Source organism: Phodopus roborovskii, unplaced genomic scaffold (assembly GCF_943737965.1).
Source record: "Phodopus roborovskii unplaced genomic scaffold, PHOROB, whole genome shotgun sequence".
In the NCBI taxonomy this organism is placed as follows: domain Eukaryota; kingdom Metazoa; phylum Chordata; class Mammalia; order Rodentia; family Cricetidae; genus Phodopus; species Phodopus roborovskii.
In genome coordinates this window covers 31,659,267-31,672,051 of record NW_026126540.1, presented here as the reverse complement: position 1 = coordinate 31,672,051, position 12,785 = coordinate 31,659,267, and the positions used below count along the sequence as shown (strand labels likewise).

General features: G+C 43.8%; 1 protein-coding gene across 1 annotated transcript in view; it reads left to right on the top strand.

Moving 5' to 3' along the window:
- Nucleotides 1-3,490: 3,490 nt before the first annotated feature.
- The window catches only part of Ttf2 (transcription termination factor 2), a 32,984-nt gene continuing 23,689 nt past the window's right edge, over nucleotides 3,491-12,785 (top strand). Inside the window, exons 1-7 of the mRNA XM_051198904.1 lie at nucleotides 3,491-3,575; nucleotides 3,661-3,763; nucleotides 5,738-5,824; nucleotides 9,292-9,358; nucleotides 10,016-10,876; nucleotides 11,647-11,761; nucleotides 12,015-12,197. Of these exons, the coding sequence (XP_051054861.1) occupies nucleotides 3,548-3,575; nucleotides 3,661-3,763; nucleotides 5,738-5,824; nucleotides 9,292-9,358; nucleotides 10,016-10,876; nucleotides 11,647-11,761; nucleotides 12,015-12,197 (1,444 nt within the window). The 5' untranslated portion in view covers nucleotides 3,491-3,547. The remainder of the gene's footprint in view (nucleotides 3,576-3,660; nucleotides 3,764-5,737; nucleotides 5,825-9,291; nucleotides 9,359-10,015; nucleotides 10,877-11,646; nucleotides 11,762-12,014; nucleotides 12,198-12,785) is intronic.

Genomic DNA, 12,785 nt, shown 5'->3' with positions numbered 1-12,785 from the left:
TGCCTTTGTCAAAGGACAAGTTTAAAACTCTCATATATTAGGAAGGCACCAAACAAAATGAAATTGAGTGAGCAGTACATATTTTTAAGCAAAAAAAAAAAAAAAAAAAAAAAAAAAAAAAAAAAAAAAAAAAAGAAAGAAACTTGGTGGGTTGGCCTTCTGCGTGGCTTTCACGTTAATATGCTGCCACCTAGTGGACTTTTGATTGGTCTTAAATTTGTTAAACTATCTGCATGCAAACACCCAATGTCTGATGATATGCAGTTGAAATATCTGAGTCACTGAATGACTTTAAAATGTTTAAATTTTAGTTTAGCACCATAATAATTTTTTTTGTGTGTGAGACAAGACCCTAGTCATTTGAGACAAGGTCTTGCTGTATAATTCAGGCTAGCCTGGTACTATTTGCGTAGGCCAGAATTGTCTTGAACTCAAGGCAACCTTCCTTCTTTATGTTGGGATTACAAGGGTGAGCCACCAGACATGGCTATCTTAAGTCTTTAAATCAGACAGTAAAGATTGCGTGTTGCTAGGGTTGCGGTGAGCTCTAACTGTAGTTATTCGGTAAAAGCCCTTATCTTACAAGGAACGTTGTACCTCAGAGAAAACTGCGATTTGACAACCTCCCTTCTCAGAATGCTGCAGGGCAAAGATGTGTTCCCTGACAGTTAGAATGAGGTGCTCAGCCTACAATAATCCAAACACCTGAGAGCTTCGGGAAGTCAGGCGAGTGTTGGGCGGGGTGGTACTCAGTGATTCAGTACTTAGCATCCAGGTCTCCCAGTACTGCTTCCTCACCCCACCCCACCCACAAGATAGGAAACTGATGGCTGGCTGAAAAACCACATCTGCACACATATATGATAAACAAGGCCTGCAGAACTACTAGACTCCGACAAATGACAGAATGATGCTCACAGGGATGTCAAGGGGGCTACTGTTTTGGCTGGTCCTTTCACCTCCAGAATCTAACAACTGCCCAATAAGTTTAACAGATGTTAGGCAGCAGAGTGCTGGGAAGATTTTTTTTTTTTCATTTCCTCAGTGTATTAAAATGTGTGTGTCACCCTGGACCAACACCATCTGAAATGAAAGGGTTTCTACTACCCAGTTCTTCAACCCCTAGGCTATTTCCTAAGGATGTTAACATGCCTACCATTTACTTTCCACGTGGAAGGTTCTGGCACCACTTAACATTTTAAAAAACAGTTTTCTTGAGGGCTAGTTTAGATCTCATAAAAAATCACTTATTTGAAGGGTACAATTCTAAGCCAAGCATGGGGCTGCATCTCTACAAACTCATCACTCAGGAAGCTGAGGCAGGAGGATTGGACATTGGAAGTCAACCTGGGAAACATATCCAGTTCTAGACCAGGTTGAGCTAATCTTAAGGCTATCTCTAAATAAATAAATAAATAAATAAACAAATATCTGTTTTTAATTTTAGTGCAGTCACTGTCACAGTCCAGCTACAGAATAATTCCAACATAAACTTTTGTGTTTGAGTCAGCCCCACACTTAAATAATTTATTGGATTATTTCAAATATCTAGATTTAGGATCTAATCCAAACATTCATTCTGAGTATATCAAGCTATCAGGAAAACCAAAACTGACACTCTCAACTCAAAATAAAGATTTACAAAGCTTATTCTCCAAGGTCTCTACAGGTTTTTAGGCTAAGACTATATACGAAATATACATACACAAAACCTGTATCCACTTGGCTGTCTCACCACCCCACCCCTATCTTGTTAATATGACCTGGGGGTCTAAAAATTTTGATTTAGCAGATCCTAAATTTACAGAAGACAATTTCCCTTCCTATAAGTTTTCTGTGTCCATTTTTGCTGAGTTTGACCTGCTGAGTTGGAACTCCGTAGATGGGCAGCTGCAGAGGTAGAGGAAAAGTTCATCTGGAATGCCTCATCTGAGACCTGAACTTTGTCTTGTTTCAAAATCATATTGTGCAAGAAAGACTCGCCACAGTCCTCTTCCCACCAACCAAGCGTTTGTGGTCTCCATCTCCTTACACAGTATCTACTTCACATGCACATACAGGCCTTTGAATTGCAATCTGGAAAATGCCCCACCCATTTGTAAGATTTCGCTGGAGAACTGTGGGTACTCTGAATGCACTTGGGAATTCTCATTTTCCTCCAGCTCTCCAGAGTTTGCTGCTGACTCCATTCCTCTTATCATTTAAACACTATTTTATATTTATGTAGGTTAAAGCTAGTTCAGTCTCCTCCATTGAGTAAGCCCTTTGTGGTTAGAATAATTGTTTTAAATGTGTGCATTAAGAGAATTTATATTTCTCAAACACCTTTGGAGTACCAAAAGAGCTATTTGGTAAGAACTGTTTAATTCATAAATGATACCTTGGGTCTCTCTCCCCTCCTCCAGACTCCTAAAATTTTACATTCTCTACGCAGCCCAGACTTCTTAGACACTGCAGCTTTTCTATCTTTGTAGCAATTGTGTGTGCCACTCTGTATGGCTGAGACATAAATATGAAGCCATCTCTATTGCAACCAGGCTCCGCTAGTCATTTCTCCCCTTCCGTTCACTAATAGAATTGATTACAACTTCTAAAGATTTATTTTATTTTTAATTCTGTGTATGTGTCTCTTTGTGTGCATAAGTTAAGTGTGGGAGTCCGTGGAGGCCTGGAACTGGAGTGTTTGTGAGCGACCAGAAGTACGTGATAGGAACCAAACTCCACAAGCACTCTTAACTTCTGAGCCTTGTCTCTAGCCCCTTGATTACAATTTCAAATTCAATTCAATATGCTTTCAACGTCACTCTCGATTTTTAAAACTACAAATACCAAATAAGTTCAAAAGGTTTGACCATGCCAAATATACAAAGTAAAATTAGCCTGCACGCCCGCTATTTTCCTCTGGTTCCTCTAGAGGACTCTTGCACACTAGGTGGACCTAAGAACCTCACAACAAGCGAGGTCAAGAGCGCTGAGCCTGGAACTGAGATCCTTGCAGCTGTTCTGAGGTCCCACACTCAGGCCTCTTTAACCTTGGGTGACTTTGAGGGGAGGACGCTACACTCATTTAAAGGCTGTCGGGGCCCCAAGGAAGTCTTTGAGCCTACTCTATTACAGACAGTACAATACATCCCCGCAGTTTTAAGGGACCCTCCTGCGTCTCCGCCACTGCCCACAGAGGATGCTTCCCCAGCAAATGAGCGGCTCAGGCTCCCCCAGGGTGCCTCACGACCCACCGGTTACCCAGGAGTTGCTCAGGCTCAACCTCACTAGGTCAAGCTTTCTCCCACGTTCGGCTTCCCTAGCCCTTGCTTTCTGCAAGGCTCAGGAACCTCCCCGCATCCTCCCTTGACCCCGGCCACGCCCCGTCACTCCGGGTTTGATTTCTGCGCGCGCCAAGCCTGAGGGCAGCTGTAATTGGTTGAAGGTGAACGAATCTCCCATTTGATTGGTTGTCCGGATCCAGGGGCTCGGGCGCTGGGCGGAGCGTCGTGGGGGCGGGGTCAAGGACGGAAACCCGGCGTGGCCGGGGCTTCCAGTTAGCGTCATGGAAGTGGTTAAGTGTCCAGAGCACGGTAGGACTCCGCGTCTCGGGATTTCTCTCTCCGGGCCTGTGGGACTGGCCTGGAGTGGCCCTTGCTGACCTCCTTCTCTCCCCAGGGACCGTCTGCTTCTTAAAGACCGGCGTCCGCGATGGCCCGAATAAGGGAAAGAGCTTTTACGTGTGCCGGACGAACACATGCGGCTTCGTGCAGGCCACCGAGTAAGTCTCAGGCCCAGCGCCCATTCCACGGAGTGACCCAGGCTGGTCACCTTATGACTCTGGGTCGCGGGTTCCTTCTGTATTCAGATCCTGCTAGGCTCAGCTTCAAGTTTCTAGTCACCTGTCTGGCCTTACTTAGCCATCCCCCCCCCCCCGCTGCCCCAGCATCCTTTGCGCTTCCTCCAGAAAGTGTAGACAGTGGACGTGGGAATTATTAATTCGCTAGTTTTGCGCCAGTTTTAGGTCTCCCCTTTTAATGTTTGAGGTTAAAAACATTAGGAATTAGATACCTGCTGTTTTCCTGAGCAAAGTGGTGTGAGGTTAATAACAGTTTTTTTTAGGGAGTAGGGCTGAAAGAAACTTCAGAGATCCATGGGCAGCTCGGGTTCTATGGATGCGAAGGCCGAGACCTGGAAACATCAAGCTTCTTCAAAGGGAGGAAAGCTAATACTGCTCACACGTGTGATGATCTTATATATCAGGTGTCTGCATTGTCTAAATGGAATTAAACTGCAGCATTATTTACCATTTCTTCCCGGTCTCTTGTCTGCTGAACTTTGTAGAGCAAAGTTATTTTCTTCAGTATCATAACTTTGTAATGGATATTAGTCCTAGAATGAGTTGTGTGATTTGTGCCTTCGTTTTGCATCGGGGTTTACTATTTATTCCTAGTTTCTAAATATACCCTGCTCAAATGTTGTGAGACACAAGCATACTCATGTTTATACGAATTAAGCATCAATATCAGGTTTGGTTCAGTATTAAGAGGAATATTCTTGGAGATTGCAGAGATGTTTAAAAGCACTGACTGCTTTTTAGAGGCAATCTGTTCAATTTCCAGCATCCATATAAAGGCTAACAAATGTCTGTAACTTCAGTTCCAGGGTATCTGATGCCCTCTTCTGGGCTCTGCAAGCACAACATGTGCATGGTGTACAGACACACATGCAGACAAAATACCCCTAAACATTAAAAAAAAAAAAAAAAAATCCTCTAAAAAAGTTAACATCCCTCCTTCATACACCCAGAGAACAGGGTTTCTTTGTGTAGCCTTGGCTGCCCTGGAACTTGCTTTGTAGAGCAGAGCAGCCTCTAACTCACAGAGGTCCTCGTGACTCTGCCTCCCAATGCTGGGATCGGGCAGTGGGCCACCACTGCCTGATGGGTTAACATTCTTAAATGGAGTGCCGCATACATGGGTGGGCAGTGGCCTTACAAGCTAGTACAGTACTTTGACTTGAGGCCTGAAGTGTGTCTGATAGCAGACGGCAGGCTGAAATAGTTTTACAAGTCACAGGACAATGCTTTACACTTTGTCTAAAACCTGTTCAGTCTCGGTGTTGTACATGTTTCTTCTGTAAGCTAGGAGGGACATTAAAATGAATTATGCCAAGCAAGAAGCAAATTAGTAAATTATACTAGAGGTAGATAGGTGAGTAGCACTAAGTGACAGCTAATTGGGTTATTAATGGATGAAGGGTAACAGGAGAACCTGAGGAGAATTCACAGTGAGTCCGCCTTATAGCCAACCTTAGACTACAAGTCATTCCTGGGAGTATCGCAGTGTAGACATCATATAACAGGCAGTTTTAAACTCCTAAGGCATGAAGAAAAACATAATTGTTGTTATGCTTTGTTTTAGGACGTAGAAAAAGAGAAACTCTGGGTCCTTTCCTTGGGAAGCCACATGGATAATGATATATGGGATTTACAAGCCACGTGCACTAAACCCTTAGTGTAAAAATCTGTAGTTACTGTGGCAGTGTTGGCACATGCTTGTGATCTGAGGACTCAAGAGGCAGAGGAAAGATTGCCAAGAGTTCCAGGCCAGCCTTGTCTCCAAATAAATCAATTTAAAAATAATAATAAAAAAAAAAAAAAAAAAAAAAAAAAAATTCAAGCTTGGATCTGACTTCAGTCTGTTGGCTTCTGTTCCTTGCACCTAAGAATCTTTTCTATTTTTCCCCCGTCTAGTATTCCTGTTTCTCATTGTTTGCTGCACGAGGACTCCATGGTAGAGCTTCAGGGCTTGTTTCTACCACAGGGCAAGAAAGAATGGAGGTGAGTGTCCAGAAGGAGCATCTAGAATCATTTCCTTTTTTCTTTCTTCATTTTTTAATCCTGAAAGAGTTGTAGCTAGATACGTTTCTAGTCTTTTTTTTTTTTTTTTGAGGAGGGGGGGTTGAGACAGGGTTTCTCGGTGTAGTTCTGGCTGTCCTTGGAACTCTGTAGACCAGTCTGGTCTGGAACTCATAGAGATCCACCTGCTTCTGCCTCCCAAGTGCTGGGATTAAATGTGTGCCCCAACACTGCCTGGCTGTCCTTTAAAAGTCATTACTGAAGGACAAACTACTATGTTTGCACATACTGAGCATCATTTACCTTGTCACTTTTAAGTCAGTGGCTCTCAACCAGACCCCTTGGGGTGGTGAATAACCCTTTCACAAGGGTCACATCAGATATTTACATTAGGATTCATAACAGTAGCAAACTTACAGTCATGAAGTAGCAATGAAAATAATTTTATGGCTGGAGGTGACCACAATAGGAGGAACTGTATTAAAGGGTCGCAGCATTACGGAGGTTGAGAATCGCTGTGCTAAATCTTGAGAAGTAGGTAGTTAATTTCTGGATCACCAGCTCTTTTGTTATTCCTCTAGCTGTCCGATCACTAATAACATTAACCCACTAGCTTGTCAACTTTCAGTTCTGCTAATAGCATGCTGAGTACTTAGTAAAGTGCCATTTCCCTTGGGAAGGGCTGTAGCGTGGTAAATAAGAATCTGGGAAATAATAGGCTGATGGATGCTTATTCTGGGAGAAATCACTTACACCAGAAACAGATGACTGCGCAGGTTCCCATCCCAAGGATGCCTCCGGATGCTCTCTGTCTCCAACCAGGAAGTAAGAGAGAGAGCTGGGATCCAGGACCCCAGACATAGTCCCCTCCCAGGTCATGCCTGTACCTGTCCCCATGACCCAGTGGGCGTGGTCAGTGCAACAGGTGCGGGCAGGGTGGATATCTCACTACAAAGGGCAGGGAAGTTCATAGAGGGGAAATGTTATTTGTCATAAATAGTAAAAGGTAAGTAGAAAGGCACTCAGTGTTCTTTTAAATAAATACATTGCATTGGGTTACCAAGGCAGGAAGTAACGTGACCACTTCAGAGAATTGCAAATGTTTGGTTTGGTGGTTATTTATTTGGCTGGTTGGGATCAAACCCAGGGCATACTCCACCACTGCACTGACCCCAGGCCCTCACTTAAGTGGAGACTTTAGGACAGAAGGTTGGCAGAGAAGGCGAAGTCATACATGATAGTTTCTGTGTAATAGTCTATGTGATTTAAAACTTATATATTCTCAGTCTTTGTCCCCAACACAAGTACATTGAAATGTTTGGCATCCTTGATTTAAAAAAAAAAAAAAAAAGTCAGTTGACCCTAAGTTTAGGTCAATGTCTGTAGTTACTTTTTGTTCATTGGTTCATTTACATATTCTTGCATGGTTAATTGATGGGGGAAGTAAAATAGTATGTCTTAGAACCACTGCAAGATTGTGCTGACATTTGTGGGATCTTTGTATTTGCATATCAAATATAGATTCAACTTCTTAAATTTCTACAGAAAATCCTTTTGAGGTTGCATAATTTACACAGATCAGTTTTGAGAGAGCAGACATCAATATTGACTTTTCCAGTCTGTGAGCATGATGTATGATGACTTCAAATTTTTCTGTCAGTGTTTTTAAATAATTTCCATTATAAAGTTCTCATACTCATTTTACTGAATGTGTTCCTCTGGTTGTTTTTAATCCTGTTGTAAATGGAATGTTTGTTGTTCTCTATGTATGGGGGGGTGGTTATGTGTATGCTTGTATGTATGTGGGTGGGTGTAGAGGCCAGGGGTTGATGTTGAGTGACTGTCTTGGTCATTCTTCACTCTACTGAAGCTGGGTCCTCACAGTCCCTGGAGCTCATTGGTTCTGCAGGCCTCACCAGACAGTTTGTCTTGGGGACCCTCATCTCTGCTTCCCAAGATCTGGGACTGTGAGTAAGGCTGCCATACCCACCTGGATTTTGTGTGGATTCTGGGTGTCAGAACTTCAGTTTTCACACTTGTAAGGAAAGCACTTTATTCACTGAGCCACCTCTCTAGCCTGCAAATGTAATTAAAAAGAATTGTTTTACATTGTTTTCTTTTAGTAGAGGGGGCTGGCAAATCTTTATTAGGTGCAGTCTTGTTCTCCTGACACTTAAGATCACTTACTCCTTTATACAGAAACACCTACCTCTATAGGTAGTAGACGGCAACCAGTGGATTTCTAATTTGCATTAAAAGAACCATGGAGGTTCAAAAAGAACCATGGAGGTTCCTCCACTGAACACAGTGGAAGAAAAAGGCAACTGAGACAATAGCTACCACAGGAAGGCAGCCATGTGGCACCTTGTTAACCCTAGTCTTCCGTGCCCATCTATGATTGGTTGCAGTAGCTGTTTTACAGGTAGGTGTAAGACTACTATTAGAGAGATTAGGAAGGGAATCTGAGTTCCCCACAATTGTGAAGTGATATTGCAGGGGTTCAAACCCAGCTCCAGCTACTTCCAAACACCACTTTCTCTAAGTGAAAGCTTGAATTGAGATGGTGATGCTGAGTGTAGTTACTCACAAAAAAACTGCTTGAAGAGAATTGGAATGGCAAGACATTTCCTGCTAGTACATTTCAGTTTGCTGCTTTCTTCACTTCTCATCTGGAATAATGGTGATGATGATGGCCTTGAAAGCCCTTAGGTTGTAAAGAATCAGCTATGTGATGCACTGTGTAGTTTGCTAGTATCTTGTTTGTGTGGCAACTTCCTTTTTTAGACAAGTTTTGAGGCCTCCCTTCTGGCATACACAATATCTGGTTGGGTTTTTTTAGTTTGTGTGTTTTCCCTCTGATTGTAGCAGCCATTGCCGATCACTTTCTTCATTTCATTTGTTCTTCATACAGAATAAGAACAAACCTGTACATATTCTCTGGTTATTGTATCATCTTTGTTCTTGACTTTCTACCCCTTAAAAATGTCTTCTGCAAAGGCTGGGGGTGGGGGGGAGAAATGGCTCAGTAGGTAACTTGCTGCCTGTGCAATCATGAAGACCTGAATTCAGATCTCTGGATGTGGAGTCTCTCTCTCTGTCTCTCTCCCCCCCCCCTCTCTTCCTCTTTCTTTCCCTCTTCTCTCTCCCTCTCCCTTTCTCTCTCTAAATTTAGGGTTGGAGAGATATCTCAGTGGTTAAGAATACTTGCTTTTCTTGCAGAGGACATGAATTCCATTCCCAGTACCCATATCAGGCACTCACAACAGTTACAGGCTTGTAACTAGTTCCAGAAAATTCAGTGTTGTCTTTTGGCCTCTATAGGCACTGCGTGAATGTGGTACATATAAAAGCACACACAGGCAAAATACTCATGCACATAAAAAATAAAAAACTTTTTAAAAAATAAAACTTTTTGTAGCCTTAATTATTTTTGTCTTATACTCCATTAGGTTGTTCTTCCGATGCGCTAGAAGTAAGGCAGAGGGGAAGCATTGGTGTGGAAGCATCCCATGGCAGGTAGGGATTACACATCTGGTTTCCATATGGTGTGTTGAGCTGGTGCAGTGAGTCGCTTTGACAGAGAGCACCCCAAGTCCTTATGAACTGCTGGTGTCTGTCATATTGCCTCTGAGAGAGCCCTGAAGAGCAGTGTGACTGCTAATTCAAAGTTATTTCAGTGGCCAATGTTTTGCCGTTTACCTCTTGTTTCACAGTTACTTTCCAGTGTCATGAAAGCAGTCTGTGTCCTCCTACTTAGGAAAAGGAGGCTAACCTTCCATGTTTTTACAGATCAGTATTTACTTGATGTTGACATAAGCTAAATGTATCCCTAAGGTTCTTTGAGAGGCGGAGAGGCCCTGATCATGTGAGGTCCATGGGGACTAGACTGGGAAGTGATGACGCTTGTAAACAGTAGAGAAATACACATTGTGGCTCCCAAGGTGCTTTGGCTTAGTTTTCACTTCCCCTTGAGCCCTGGAAAGGACTGAACCTGAACAGAGAAGGAACAGAACAGCGAAGAAAAACAAGATTTGTTGTGAATTCGGCATCTTTCTATTTTAGACACAGAAGTTATACTAGGCATAGATTGTATTTGCTGTGTTTCCATTTCCTCCAAAAGATACAAGGGTGGCCCTGCTTTACCTCACAATGGACTGTTTTCCTTTTCCATAGGACCCTAACCCTAAAGAACATTTTGTAACCGGCAAGCCTCCACAGGCGTCTGAGTTATTTCCTCATTCTCCCAGCGAGCCAAGAAACTCGTTCAAGGTGCTTAACAATAATCCAAAAGCAGCTCTCTGGAAACAGTTGGGTGAAGGAGAAGGTGAGGGAAAGACAGATGATAAGAAGCTGAGAGAAAACAAAGACCAGCTCTTGGATCAAAAGAAAGAGCAGAAGCCCAAGTCTAAGTGCAGGATGGAGAAAGACCCCTCCCCTGACCTGGTGACAGAAAGACAGTCTAGAGGTAAAGGGGAAGAACAAGAGGAGAACACAAAGTTTCAGCCTCAAACTAAGAAAACTGAAGGGATGGCTTCCAAACGAGGCCATGGAGATGCGCTCCAAGGAACACCTATGGCTCCTCAGATGCCAGAGAGTGAGAGTCGAGATGTCCCAAACAAGCCAGAACCTCGGAGAGAAAAGGAAACCCAGTTTTTGCCTCAGAATGTTCCTGGTCAGAATCTAGAAAGCCAGGCCCAGAAAGAGAAACACCTCGGCAGGGAGCAGCTCAAGAATAGGGAGACCCCTGGTGCACAGGCCTCCCTGGAAGGAGCGCCTCGTCTTTGCTTGGGAGAGGTCTGCCATGCTGCTTTCAGCAGTGACGACAGTGAGGAAGATGATGGTGTTTCCAGTAGGCCACAGTCCCCACTTCTCTTTGACTTGACTGTGGACTCACAGAGGCCAGGGGGCCTTCAACTCTCCGATCAGTGTGTGCAAAGACAGATACCTGCTGCTTCAGGTGTTTCTAAGAAGGGAGAGGCACCTGACCCAGCAGCCCAGCGTGCAAACCTTACAACACAGCTGAGACAAAAGAAGGTGAGTGTTGGGTCTGCAGTGTATCTGCTTTTGCAGAAGACCCTGGTTCAGTTCCCAGCATCCACATCAGGTGCTCAAAACTGCCCGAAAGCTCAGTTCCTGAGGATCTGATGCTCTTTTTCTTGCCTCCCAGGGCACCTGCACTTAGGTCTACATACTTATACATGGACACATACAAATGCACACAATTAACACTAAAAAAAGGAAAAGGGCAGGCCAGTCTTGACTTGTGCTTTGTCTCTGAAGTAGTGGTTCTCAACCTGCGGGTCATGACCCTACTGGGGAGTGAAGGATCCTTTTATAGTGGTTGTATAAGACCATTGGGAAACGGGTATTTATATTAGGATTCATAACAGTAGCAAAATTAGTTAGGAAGTATCAATGGAAATACTATGGTTGGGGATTGCCACAACATGAGGAACTGTATTAAAGGGTCATAGCATTAGGAAGGAACTGTATTAAAGGGTCATAGCATTAGGAAGGTTGAGAACCACCGCTCTGACATTAGGGTGATCTTGTTTGCAGCTGGGAGACCCTCACAGAATTGATTTCTGAAAGGGCTTTATAGGTGGCTGTTTCATACCTGCCTTTCCTGTGTTTATGCTTAGGGTTAGTAAGCTAGTTGGGGTTTTGTTTTGCTTTTTAATCCTGATTTTTACATTCTTAATTAAAGATCATTTCAGGATTTTGGTCTGCTAAGCCATTTTAAGCTGAAGTTGTCCATTAATAACTTGAGAGGCCAGTTCCATTTGATAAGATCTGTTTTTTAGGGCACACTGGCTGCGGTGAACATCCAGGCTCTCCCTGACAAGGGTGAGAAGTTGCGTAAGCAAATCCAGGCATTGGAGGATGCACTCAGTGCTCTGGCTCTCTCCCCAGAGGAAGGTGAGATGGGGTTTGCTCCAGAGCTCCATGTTTGTCAACTTGACAGAGAATTTTGATAAAGATTGTGTTCATTTTTCCCTGTTTTATTGTTGGCTTTTGAGCGTTGTTCTAATGGTATCTATTGTTACGTGTAAAAGCATTCCTGCTTCCTGTGGTCTGAGCACAGTTGAAGTGAAGCCTCTCCTGACTGCATTGGCATTGCCTTTACCTGTTTCTCTCACTTTAATCCGTTCTTCCCTTATGTGTTGAGTAGAAACTAAGGACAGCTGTAGTCCTCGGGAACCACAACAGAGTAATTTCACCAAGACCACTGCTGACCCTCGGCACTTGGTGCCTCCGCAGCCCCTTCCCAGTCATCATGTCCAGCTGCCAGGCTCTCTAGGACTAAAGGCAGGCCCACAGGGAACTTCTGAAGGATCCAGCCAGTGCTCAGGAGGTAAGATTCCAGGACTTAGCCCTGCTGTGACAAGCTGATGCTGTAGTTATGTGCTACCTAGCAGGGTTCTTTGTGCCCACAAGAAGGGAAGTAATTTTTTAATTGAAAGTTGTACATGTGTTAGAGACCTTGAGTCTTTGTAGAGCTTGGAACAGTTGTTTAAGGACCCTCTAGGGACTGGTTACTGCCTTATCCCACGTGCCCGTCCACTGACAAAGAGGCAGCCACATAGGCTATAGTGTTGTGGGTGAAAACTGACTTATTATGAGGCGGGTGGGCCAGCAGCTAACATTTTCATCCTTTCTGAATGAAGGGAGGGGCTTGCACTGAGGCAGAGCGGAAGGATGTGAGTGGTGACCTGTGATTTACAGACACATAGAAAGCAGTCATCCCCTAGTTAGCTAAGTTCCCACGCCTCACTTTCCAGACAACTTTGCAGGCCCAAAGTAGTCTTGGTGTTTTCGTTTCTTTCTTTTAAATTTTTTGAAACAGGGTCTCATTGTGTATCCTGGCTGGCCTGGAACATGCTGAATAGACCAGGTTGGCTTGAAGCTCAATGAAACCGGTGTGCCTCTGCCTCCTGAGTGC